The sequence below is a fragment of the Dipodomys spectabilis genome, unplaced genomic scaffold, assembly GCF_019054845.1.
Source record: "Dipodomys spectabilis isolate Male_0828 unplaced genomic scaffold, ASM1905484v1 ptg000490l, whole genome shotgun sequence".
NCBI classification, from domain to species: Eukaryota; Metazoa; Chordata; class Mammalia; order Rodentia; family Heteromyidae; genus Dipodomys; species Dipodomys spectabilis.
The window spans coordinates 357,560-370,666 of NW_024871167.1; the positions used below are offsets into that span (position 1 = coordinate 357,560).

Below are 13,107 nucleotides of genomic sequence, written 5' to 3' on the forward strand. Positions count from 1 at the left end.
AGCCGGAAGTGGCGCTGTGGCTCAAGTGGTAGAGCGCTAGCCTTGAGCTGAAGAGCTGAGGGACAGCGCCCAGGCCCAGAGTTCAAGCCCCACGAATGGACCAAAAAAAAAAAAAAGATAATTTTGCAGAACATGGAAAAAGCATTTTAAAACATCCTGCTAAGGCAAATTGAAAAGGAGAAGTCAATCTGCTGGTGGTTATAACAGGGACAATCTAATTTTATTAAATGGCTTTTTATCACAAAATGCTAGTTTTTCAGTCTCAGTGTTTGGGAATCCTAGAGCCCTGTGAGGACTATGGCTGGCTGCAATAGAGCTGACTGACATTTGAATGATAAAAGTGGAAAACTTTGTGTGTGTGTGTGTGTGTGTGTGTGTGTGTGTGTGTGTGTGTGTGACTTTCTACAGTCTCCTGTCCATAGGATGAGTCTCTATATTTACTTATCTCAATGATTCCTGACATCCGGGACCTATCCTAGCCTGTCTCTGTTGAGTTCTTGATACTTACTTCTTGAAAAGTATCCTTTCGTTGATTTTCCCATAATTCCCTTAAGCTAGCCTGGGACAATCTTGGCCTATAAAATCAGAGGTTGTGGAGATACCTCAAGTTTAATCGTATCTGTCCGTTAACCTACTCCTCACTCCATTTGATATTTAATTATTAAACATGAGGTAGTCTGTATGGATAGTTCTTTATCTGTTCTCCCAGAAACTGCTGCTTGAAACCAACATCAGTTTGAAAAGTATGATCCATTTGTTCAAGGAATTCTTTGAGACACCCCAGAGAGGCAGTACCTAATTTAAATAGCCCTTTGTTGGCTACGCCTTTCAAACTTCTCTCATGACTTGCTATCCCTTTCCTTCCTAATTCCAGGACACGATTGCTGCCACTGCTGCTGGAGCTGTCACTGACACCACTTAAGAAAAGATTGTGTCTTCTCACAGGGTGGAAAGACACAAAGGAAGAAAGAAAAAGTCAGAAATTCTACATGTATCATAACCCTCCTCTGCATTGCTAGAATGCCTAAAAGGGCCAAGCTCCCTTCCCCAGTTACCATCCCTGGCCTTCATTAAGAGCTTTCCCCTCCATGTTCCCTAGAATATTCACGGAAGCTTATTGAAAGTTTAGTGAATACAAGTGTACTTTAGTGTTCACATCTTTACAGAGCTTCATCTATTAACATTTGACCTCTGTGAATTTTCAACATTTTGTGAATTCTCACTTTTGAGATAGTGTATATATATATAAAACTTCTGTTTCATTAATATTTAAAAAGGATGAATTAGAATTAACATTTTCCTATGCTTCAAACCGAGTGTGTTCTCATCCATCACTTCATATCACATCTGCCCACCAATTTGGAAGGAAAATACAAAAGGAAAGAAAGGTGAAAATAAAGCACAGGATGAAGGAGAAAATAATCAATCTTGTTCATATGGCTGCTTTGGTAACTGCTCTCATAGTTCCCTCCCTGCCAAATGACAAGATTCCATAATCCTAATCGCAATAGGAATTTGGTAAGAACTGTCTGAGTGAAAATAAAAAAGACAGGACCAACCACACACTGCATCAGTATCCAGTCCTTTATGTTGGGTGAAAAACATCTTTTTAGGCACTGTCAAAGTGTCTTTCCTCCCCAGGCATTCAGTTCCAGTCGGGGGTGGCCTTGAGCTTCCTCGGTGGCTATCTCAATACAGTGAGGACAGAAAAAACCAGAAAAGCTCTTGCCTTACAACCAGAAAAGTGGCTATTGAGAAAAAGAATTTAAACTGCATTGTTACCAATGGTATTCTCAAATAACTGTTTTCTAAATAAAAGCAAAACTTTTTTTCTTTGCTCAAGGATTTGAGATCGTGTTTCAGATTACAGGTCAACATGTTTGGTAGGTTGAACCCCATATTACCTTAGGGTGAGGTATGAATTTATAATGAGAGACAAAATATAGGTTTAAAGGAAATACATGGTGTGGGCAGGAGAGTGAGGGATGAGATCACACTGATCAAGATCCACTGCATACATGTTCAACTGAAATGTCTTGGTACAACTACTTAAAGATAGCAAGAAATGAAACTTAAAACAAGCTCACTGACTAGAGTCTGAAATGATTCTGTGACATACTGAATGGGGGGAACCTACTGAATTCTCTGTAGACTGATTCTGATACAGAAATCACTCCATGAATGTCTCAGGAAAAACTACTATTTCAGTATAAAACTGCTCTGTCTAAACTCCTAGGGAAGAATGCTTTGCAAGTGAAATTCGTATAAAATCCTGCAGTAGTGATATTTTTGCTTAATGTAATAAGAAACATCAAAATGCACCCATTATTCTACTAGAGCAGTGCTGGAAAAATATCGCTCTGATTCTCTCTGGTTACCCTACATCAGGGGTTCATATTTACCTTGGTATTCTTAGGAGAGAGACCCTTTGGTACAGTAGTCACATGCTTCCAAATTCCTGGTTGATTTAAGTGTTCCTGGGGATTTGGTTCTTCCATCACAGAGGTATCTGAATAGTCAATGGAGTAAAGATTATTTCACCATAAATACTTTTCAGATTGGATTTGAGATATGCTTGTTATTCAGAAGACTTCAGACAGACAAACTTGGAGTCCAAGAATACAGGCAATGTGTGCTCAAACGTTCTGTGGGCCCTAGAAGTCTCAGATGTTCATCTTCCCTTTCCTTTCTCTGAATCTGATCACTTCACTCCTTATCCTCTGCCCACCATCCCCTCCATACTCACTCACACAGGTACTCACAGAACAGCATGGGTAGGTCAAGCTCAATGACGTGGGTTGTCAGTAGATTCTAATGTCTTCACAAAACGCGAGAGGAACAGGAGACTCACTCACCACACAAACTGGGTGTATTACTTTGCAAATGTCCCAACAATAATCAGTATCATTATTATTCCATAAACCTTTTGTGAGGTTGGCAAATGCTAAGGTTTAGATTAATTGTACTGTTTAAGACTCTAACTGAAGTGGGGAAGATGGCAGCGATCTCACAGGTAGTCCCACTACATGTCTCTGACCAAAAAATCTAAGGTCACAGCCACACTTTACCTCAAGAGATCCACTCCAATCAAACTCTAAATATCTAAAGACTTTTCCTAGCAGGCAAACAAGGAAAGCAAAAAGAAACAGTGAGCAGGACCCCTGCGGAGCAGAGCAGCTGCACCATGCAGCTCTGCCTGCTGTGCCCAGACTTTCTGCAGACATTAAGCAGAGGAGCACCCAAAAACTGAAGAAAGCACTCAACACCAGATGTGGGGAAAGTTAGGAGGGAATCTGGTGAAGACCACGGAGTCTGCAGAGGGACCCTACTCCAGACCCTGCTCCAACCGCCTCCCCCCATAGAGAAGGAGTGAATCCAGCAATCCTGCCATTACATTTGCCAGAAGTCTGCACAACAGGGTGCGCTCCCAAAGTTAGCCCGTCCTTGCAGCTCCGGTGGGATCCCTGTGGGGGCTCGCCAACCCTGCAGGAAATGAATCCCAGAAACCACAGCTGCAGCCAATCCCTTGCTCCCCTGTCTGACTGGCCTGCTGACTGGGCACTCTACTGGGACCTGCTCCCTCCCTGTCACGACTGGATTCAGCCACAGCAGCATCAAGCTGCTGCAGGCACCGCCACTGGCACAGCTCAATGCTGCAGACAGCCCCCCCCCAAGGCTCCCCACAGCCTCCTACCACCTCTGTTGGAGACCAGCACACGCTGCCCACAACAGCCCACCTAACCAGGCTCCACCTGGTCCTCCCAGTGCCAGGACTCCCCACGCTGCAGAAGAGACCCTTCAGCTGCAGCAATACCACCCCGCACCTATACCTGCCAACACCCAGACCCTCCAACTGATAACCCGCTAGCTCCATCATGGCTGCCACAGCACAGGCTCTGTGGTCAAGTACACCACCAGCTACAGACCCTGTGAGTAACCCAGCTGGGTCCACTCCCAAGGGGTAGAAACTCTGTGGGATCCCAAAGCCCTCTGATCCAAACTCCTTCCAAAAGAGAGGGATCACATCAGAGCAGAACAAAGACATAAGCTCTGTTCCTAAAGATCCTGTGGCTACCTGGGAAGGCCTGAGAACACAGCTCCAGGCCCATGAGAGCAGTCTACAAACCTGAAACCCCCAAACTCCCTGACACCAGGCCTGAGAGTGGGACTCTAGATATTGGTCACCCTCCCTCATCAAAAGGCCATCTGTTCCCGACCAAGCCACAAGGAAAATGGACTACTGCAAGTCATACAAGGTTTTATCAGGAACTGGCCTTGAGGACTACATAGAGAGTCAAGCTACCTCAAACAACCCGAAAAACCCACTCTTTAGGGGATTTGTTTGTTTTTATGTCTGATGGTTTGCTGTTTGTTTTTATTCTGATGTGTTACTTTTGTGTATTTTTTTTAGGATTTGTTATTTCACTTAAATCTTCTATTTTTCATTATTACTTTGTTTTTGAATTTCCTAATTTTTATTTTTTTCCCTCTCACTCTTTGAATAAAACTTTTTCTAATCTCAGCAAGTCTCCCAAATATACTTATATACACTTATATAACTTCTTTTTTTTCTTCATCTAGATCTCTAAGCTATTCCCTAAATTACATTTCTTTGAATTTTCTGTCTCTTATACTTGGAAACAAAGTCTCTGTTCTCCTACTACTACATATACTTCTCCCCTAAGCTATTCTTACCCCTCTACTATCATTATACCCAATTTGTCTTCTGAACTTAAATTTATGTATATCCAATCCTAACCCTTCTCTTCTCCATCCACTCCAGTCCATTGATCCCTAATGGCTTATATCTGATCCAACTTACAGTTGGTTCTATTTTGAATGAGTACAAGGTGCCCAACCTGTTAACTCTAAGGAGAAGACTACTTATTAGCCAAACCCAGATCATCTCAAATGTTACAACTATACATAATCTCTATGTCAGAGCCACAACATCCCTCTCCAAGCAAAGAAAAAGAGAGCTAAATAAGGAAACACCTACCCATAATTCTGAAACTCTAAGATCTATACATCTACATGACACAGGGTTGGCTCCGGCCCTAAAAGACTGTCCTATTGTCATACCTGTGTGGTTCTTGTCTCCAAATGGGTAGAACTAACCACAGAAACACAAGAAACATGGACAATCAACAAACCCCAACACTATCTCCACATGAACAAGCTATAAAGCAGTCCCAAAATGACCTAGAGGATAATGCTCAAGATAGTATTAAGGCATGGCTGGTAAATCTGCTGAACAAAAATTTGGGACACCCTGCATAGGGCTATAAGAGAACATGATAAGGTCAACCAGAAGCTAATAGATGACTTCATGGCCTCCACAAATAAAAGGATAAAGGAAATCCAACAGAGGAAGAAAGAATCTAATGAAAAGATAGAAACCCAGATAAAGGAGTGGAAAGAGAAGTCAAAAAACCAACTCCAAGAGATAAGGCAATCTATTCAAGACTTAAAAGAAAACTTTGATAATGAGTTGGCCACCATTAAGAAAGACCAACAAGAAGGAAATGAGGTACGTGGCAAAGTAAAAAGCCTTGAAAACAGAATGGAGAAAGCAGAAGAAAGAATCTCGGAGGCAGAAGACAGTTTAGACTCCATAGAGAAAGAGCACACAGATATTCATAACAAAACCAAGAAGTATGACAGATCACTGCAGGAAATACAGGATACATTCAGAAAGCCTAATTTGAGAAAAATAGGTAGACAAGAGGGCCTGGAGAGGGAAGCCAATGGATTAGCAAATACATTCAGCAGAATCCTAGCAGAGAACTTCCCAAATATACAAAAGGACAGGCCCATCCAGATACAAGAAGCTTTTAGAACCCCAAATAGACCAGACCAGAACAGGTCATCCCACCACCACATTATAATCCACACTGGATCAAAAGCCACTAAAGAAAGAATTCTGAAAGTTGCCAGGGAGAAGAGAACAATCACATATAAAGGTAACCCAATCAGAATTACCTCAGACTTCTCAGCAGACACCATAAAAGCAAGGATGGCCTGGAAGGAGGTATGCCAAGCACTAAAGACAAATAACTACCAACCAAGAATGATCTACCAGCTAACCTCTCATTCATAGCAGAAGGACAAATAAAAACCTTCCACAGCAAGGAAAAACTGAAGCAATATATTGCTACCAAGCCAGCTCTACAAAAATCCTCAAAGATGTTCTGCACATAGAAAACCAATAAGAACAGAATACAGGCAATGAAATGGTCCACAAACAGAGAAATATGTAATCACAACAAGAACAGCCATGGCACAGCTCCTGCACCCCACAAAAAATGGATAAAAAGGCAGGGATAGGCAAACAACCTCTCAATTCTAACTCTCAATGTTAATGGACTTAACTCTCCAATTAAGCAACATAGATTGCCAGTTTGATCAAAAAGCAAGATCCTTCTATTTGCTGTCTTCAAGAGACACAACTCACCCACAAAACTAAACATATTCTGAAAGTAAAAGTCTGTAATGAAATCTACCAAGCAAATGGCCTCCATGAACAAGAGGGAGTTGCAATCCTAATATCAGATAAAACAGACTTCAAATTAAAATCAATGAGAAGAGATAAAGAAGGTCACTACACACTAATTAAGGGATCTTTCCTTCAGGAGGATATTACAATATTAAGTATCTACTCACCAAATAACGGAGCACCCAAATTTATCCAATAAACACTATTTTCCCTCAAATCACACATAGATCCTAAAACAATTATTGTTGGGGATTTTAACACACCACTATCCCCGCTAGATAGATCAACCCAGCAAAAACTGAACAGAGAAACCTTGGATCTTAAAATCAGCATAGATCAAATAGACTTAACAGACATTTACCGAATATTTCACCCAGCAGCATCAGATTACACCTTCTTCTCAGCAGCACAATGAACATTCTCCAAAACTGAACACATTCTAGGCCACAAAACAAATTTGTCCAAATTCAGAAACTTTAAAATTACAGACTGCATTCTCTCAGACCACAAGGGAATAAAATTAGAATTCAACACCTAAAACCACCAAAGGAAATCTTGTAACACATGGAGGGTGAACAACACACTGTTGACCCTCCACTGGGTCATGGAAGAGATTAGAAAGGAAATTCAAATGTTCATGATAGTTAACAAAAAGGAACACACAAACTATCAGTTCCTCTGGGACACAGTATAGGCAGTACTCAGAGGCAAGTTTATAGCTCTGAGTTCCTACATTGACAAATTTGAGAGATCTGAAGCCAACAATTCAATGAGGCACCTAAAACTCCTTGAGAAATAACAACAAGTGAAACTCCAATCCAGTAGATGGAAACAAATAATTAAAATTAAATCAGAATTAAATGAATTAAGAGTCCAATAAACTATAGAAAGAATCAACAAAACAAAGAGTTGGTTCCTCAAAAAAATTAATAAAATTGACAGGCCCTTAGCAAATCTTATCAGCAAAAAAGAGAACACGCACAAATAAACAACTCAGCAATGAGAATAGAAACATCACTAAGAAACAAACAAGATTAAAAATATAATAAGGGGATACGTCTCAAACCTTTATGCTAATAAGTTTGAGAATCTGAAAGATAAGGATGAATTTCTACCAAATTTCTACCAAATACTGACATGCCCCAACTAAACCAAGATGATTTAAACCAACTTAACAGACCCATATCAAGCATCGAAATAGAAACTGCAATAAAAGAACTCCCACCCAAGAAAAGCCCAGGACTGAATGCATTTACAGCTGAATTCTACAAGGCCTTCAAAGCAGAACTCACACCAATATTCCTCCAATTCTTCAATGAAATGGAAAGCGAAACTTCACTACCAAACTTTCTATGAAGCCATCATAAACCTCATCCCCAAACCAGGCAGGAACTCATCAAAGAAAGAGAAATATAGACCCATTTCTTTCAAGAACATCAATGCAAAACTTCTCAACAAAATTTTGGCAAATTGAATTCAACAACTCATCAAAAAATCATAAACCACAATCAAACAGGATTCATTTCAGGGACGCAAACCTGGACCAACCTAGGCACATCAATTAATACAATTCATCACATCAACAAGATCAAGGATAAGAACTACATGATTATCTCAATTGTTGAAGAATGAGCATTTGTTAAGATCCAACTCTCCTTTAAGGTGAAAGCATTGGAAAATCTAGGAATCCATGGAACATTTCTCAATAGAATAAAGACAGTGTATGACAAACCTACAGCCAGCATTATACTTAATGGCGAAAGTTAAAGCCATTTCCTCTAAATTCAGGAACAAGACAAGGATGTCCACCCTCTCCACTCCTCTTCAACTTAGTATTAGAATGCCTAGCTAGGGCATTAAGACAAGATGCAAACATAAAGGGGATCCAAATTGGAAAAGATGAAGTAAAATTGTCTCTCTTTACGGATGACATGATCTTGTATTTAAAGAACCCCATGGATGCCACTCCCAAGTTTCTCGACCTGTTCAGAAACTTTGGCAAAGTAGCAGGGTGTAAAATTAACCCTCAGAAATCAATGGCTTTCCTGTATGCCAATTACAGGAAGAGCGCTGCTGAAATCACGAAAGCAACTTCTTTAATAATAGCCCCACAAAAAATAAAATACTTAGGAGTTAACTAAAAAGATGAAGGACCTGTATGACAAAAACTTTAAAGACCTGAAAAATGAAATTAAAGGAGAACTAAGCAAATGGGTAAACTTCCCATGGTCCTGGATTGGGAAATATACATCATGAAAATGACAATATTTCCCAAGGCTATCTATAAATTCAATGGGTTACCTATCAATATCCCCACCTCATTCTTCAAGGAAATAGAAGAAGCAATCCAAAAATTTATATGAAACAATAGAAGACCCCACATAGCAAAAAAAAATTTCTTAGCAGAAAGAACAACATTGGAGGAATATCAATTCCGAATTTCAAACTCTACTACAAACCCATAATAATAAAAACAGCTTGGTTCTGGCACAAGAACAGACCTGAGGACCAATGGAATAGAACTGAAGACCCAGAAATGAACCCACAGACCTATAGCCACCTAATCTTTTTTTGATCTTTTCAAGCTTTATTTCTCTTATTTATTTATTTATTATTGTGAAAATATTGTACAGAGGGGTTAAAATTACATGGGCAAGATAATGAGTACATTTCTTATCAAGCATTGTAGCCTCCTCCTTTGTTTCCCCTTCCAATCCCTTCCCATCCTCCCCCACCCCCCACCCAATCCTCTCCCCCCCAACAAGTCGTAAAGTTCGTTTTGGACATAATGACTTGTACATCTCATTGTTGCAATTGGTCCACCTGTATCCTTATTTAAATGATTTGTTCTTTCCCTTCCCCTCCACAAATTATAACAACATCAAATACAGTGAAAGCAGGGGTTATACTGTGGGGGAGGGACATATAAAGCAACAAAGAAATAATCTTATAAATGTGTTAGAAACAAGCGCATGAAAGAAAAAACATTTGAATACATATCTTAGGGTTCATTTCCCTAACATCAACTTATCTGACCTTTTCTGCTTGACTCAGACATATACTAGATATTGCAAATAAGGGAAACCATAGGACCTATGTTTCTTTGGGCCTTAGCCACCTAATCTTTGACAAGGGAGCTAAAGAAACAGAATGGAAGAAAGACAGCCTTTTCAATAAATGGTATTGCAAAATTGGTTAAACACCTGTAGAAAATTAAAGCTAGATCCTTAAATATCACGCTGCACCAGAGTCAATTCCAAATGAATCAAAGGGGAAATGCTCAACCTCTCTAGCCATAAAAGAAATGCAAATCAAAACAACATTGAGATATCACCTCACCCCAGTTAGAATGGCTATAATCAAGAACCCTATTAACCACAGATGCTGGAGGGGAAAAGGACAGAAGGGAACACTACTGCATTGTTGGTGAGAGTGTAAACTTGTTCAACCACTTTGGAAAGTAGTATGGAGGTTCCTCAAAAAACTCCACATAGAGCTCCCCTATGACCCAGCAGTCCCACTTTTGGGCATTTACTCGAATGATGACAAAATACCATACTAAAGCAAACAGCACAACTATGTTTATCGCAACATTATTTCTAAGATATGGAACCAACCCAGATGCCCCTCAGTAGATGAATGGATCAACAAAATGTGGTATACTTATATAATGAAATTCTATGCCTCCCTCAGAAAAAATGACACCACTCCATTTGTTAGGAAATGGAAGATTTGGAAATAATTATATTAAGTGAAGTAAGCCAGGCCCAAAGACCATAGATCCCATGGTTTCCCTTATTTGCAATAACTAATATATGTCTGAGACAAGCAGAAACGTTCAGGTAAGTTGACGTTAGGTGAAATGAACCCTAAGATAAGAGCTCAAATGTTTTTTTTTTCTTGCTATTGTTTCTAACATATTTATAAGATGATTTCTTTGTTGCTTTCTATGTTGCTCAACCACGGTATAATTCCTGTTCTCACTGTATTTGATGTTGGTATAATTTGTGGAGGGGAAGGGAAAAAACAAATTGTTTAAATAGGGATACAGGTGGATCCATTGCAACAATGAGATGTAGAAGTCATTATGTCGAAAAACAAATTTACAACTTTGGTGCTGGGGGCGGGGTGATGGGAAGGGATGGTAAAGGGAAACAAAGGAGGAGGCTACAATGCTTGATAAGAAATGTTCTCATTAAGAAAAGATGCAAACATAAAGGGGATGAGAATAGGGAAAGAAGAAGTAAAACTATCCGTCTTTGCAGATGACATGATCTTGTATTTAAAGAATCCCACGGACTCCACTCCCAAATTACTCAAGCTGATTCAAATTTTTGGCAAACTAGCAGGGTACAAAATTAACCCTCAAAAATCAATGGCTTTTCTGTATGCCAACAATGAGAAAAGTGTAGCTGAAATTAAGAAAGCAACTCCATTCGTAATAGCCCCACAAAAAATAAAATACCTAGGAATTAACTAAAGAAGTGAAGGACCTCTATGAGGAAAAATTTAAAAAAAGAAATCAAAACACAACTTAGAAAGTGGCAAAACCTCCCATGCTCCTGGATTGGAAAGATCAATATCATGAAAATGGCAATACTTCCCAAGGCTATCTACAAGTTCAATGTGATACCTATCAATATTCCATCCTCATTCTTCAAGGAAATAGAAGAGGCAATCCAAAAATTCATATGGAACAATAAAAGACCCCGAATAGCAAAAACGATCCTCAACAGAAAGAACAGTGCTGGAGGAATACCAATTCCAAATTTCAAACTCTACTACAATGCCATAGTAATCAAAATAGCTTGGTACTGGCACAAGAACAGACCTCAGGATCAATGGAATAGAACTGAAAACCCAGAAATGAACCTACAGACCTATAGCCATCTAATCTTTGATAAGGGAACTAAAAGAATAGAATGGAAGAAAGACATCCTCTTCAGTAAATGGTGCTGGCAAAATTGGTTAACTACTTGTAGAAAACTAAAGCTTGATCCTTATACATCACTCTGCACCAGAATCAACTCCAAATGGATCAAAGACCTCAGAGTCAAAGCAGACACTCTGAAGACATTACAGGATGGAATAGGAGAAACCCTAGGTCTCCTTGGCACAGGCCGACATTTTCTTAGTAGAGACCCAGAAATACAACAAATCAAAGAAAGGTTGGACAAATGGGATTGCATGAAATTGCAGAGCTTCTCCATGGCAAAGGACATAGCTAGCAAGATCAATAGAAAGCCCACGGATTGGGAGAAGATCTTCACTAGCCATACAATGGACAAGGATCTCATATATAAAATATACCTGGAACTCAAAAAATCAAATCCACCAAAAACACATCTTCAAATAAACAACTGCCCAATAAGTGGGCTAAAGACTTATAGAGAAACTTCTCTGAAGAGGAAAGAAGGATGACCAATAGACACATGAAGAAATGCTCAACCTCTCTAGCCATAACAGAAATGCAAATCAAAACAACATTGAGATACCACCTCACCTCAGTTAGAATGGCTATAATCAAGAACTCTAATAACAACAGATGCTGGAGGGGATGTGGACAGAAGGGAACCTTACTGCATTGTTGGTGGGAATGTAAACTTGTTCAACCACTTTGGAAAGCAGTATGGAGGTTCCTCAAAAGACTCCACATAGAGCTCCCCAATGACCCAGCAATCCCACTTTTGGGCATTTACCCAAATGATCACAAACAAGGCCACACTAAAGCTACCAGCACAACTATGTTTATTGCAGCATTATTTACCATAGCTAAGATATTACAGAACCAACCCAGATGCCCCTCCGTAGATGAATGGATCAACAATATGTGGTATATATGTATACACACACACACACACACACACACACACACACACATACACAATGGAATTTTATGCCTCCATCAGAAAGAATGACATTGCCCCATTTGTTAGGAAATGAAAAAGCTTGGAAAAAATTCTATTAAGTGAAGTAACCCAGGCCCAAAGAAACATAGGTCCCATGGTGTCCCTTATTTGCAATAACTAGTATATATCTGAGTCAAGCAGAAAAAGTCAGATAAGTTGATTTTAGGGAAATGAACCCCAAGATATGCATTCAAATATTTTATTCTTTCATGAGATTGTTACTAACATGTTTAAAAGATTATTTCTTTGTTGCTTTGTATGTTCCTCCCCCACGGAAGAGCCCCTGATTTCACTGTATTTGATGTTGGTATAATTTGTGGAGGGGAGGGGAAAAAGCAAATAGTTTAAATAGGGATACAGGTAGACCCATTGCAACAACGAGAGGTACAAGTTGTTATGTCAAAAAAGGAATTTAAAACTTTGGTGGGCAGGGGGAGGATTGGGTAGGGGACTGCGGGGGTTGGGGGGAGAGAGTATGGGAAGGGATGGGAAGGGGAAACAAAAGAGGAGGCTACAATGCTTGATAAGAAATGTACTCATCTTGCCCATGTAATTGTAACCCCTCTGTACAGTATTATCAGAATAAAAAAAAAGTACTCATTATCTTGCCCATGTAATTGTAACGGCTCTGTATGGTATTTTCAAAATAAAAAAAATTAAAATAAAAAAAGAAAGAAATATACTCATTACCTTGCTCATGTA

The 13,107-nt window shown here is 39.5% G+C and overlaps 1 protein-coding gene across 1 annotated transcript in view; it reads right to left on the minus strand.

Moving 5' to 3' along the window:
- LOC122098742 (double-strand-break repair protein rad21-like protein 1) overlaps positions 1-13,107 on the minus strand; it is a 45,178-nt gene that overhangs the window by 10,355 nt on the left and 21,716 nt on the right. Inside the window, exons 8-10 of the mRNA XM_042669176.1 lie at positions 3,831-4,003; positions 3,395-3,483; positions 2,403-2,509 (exon numbers count right to left, since the gene is read on the minus strand). Coding sequence (XP_042525110.1) covers positions 2,403-2,509; positions 3,395-3,483; positions 3,831-4,003 — 369 coding nt within the window. The remainder of the gene's footprint in view (positions 1-2,402; positions 2,510-3,394; positions 3,484-3,830; positions 4,004-13,107) is intronic.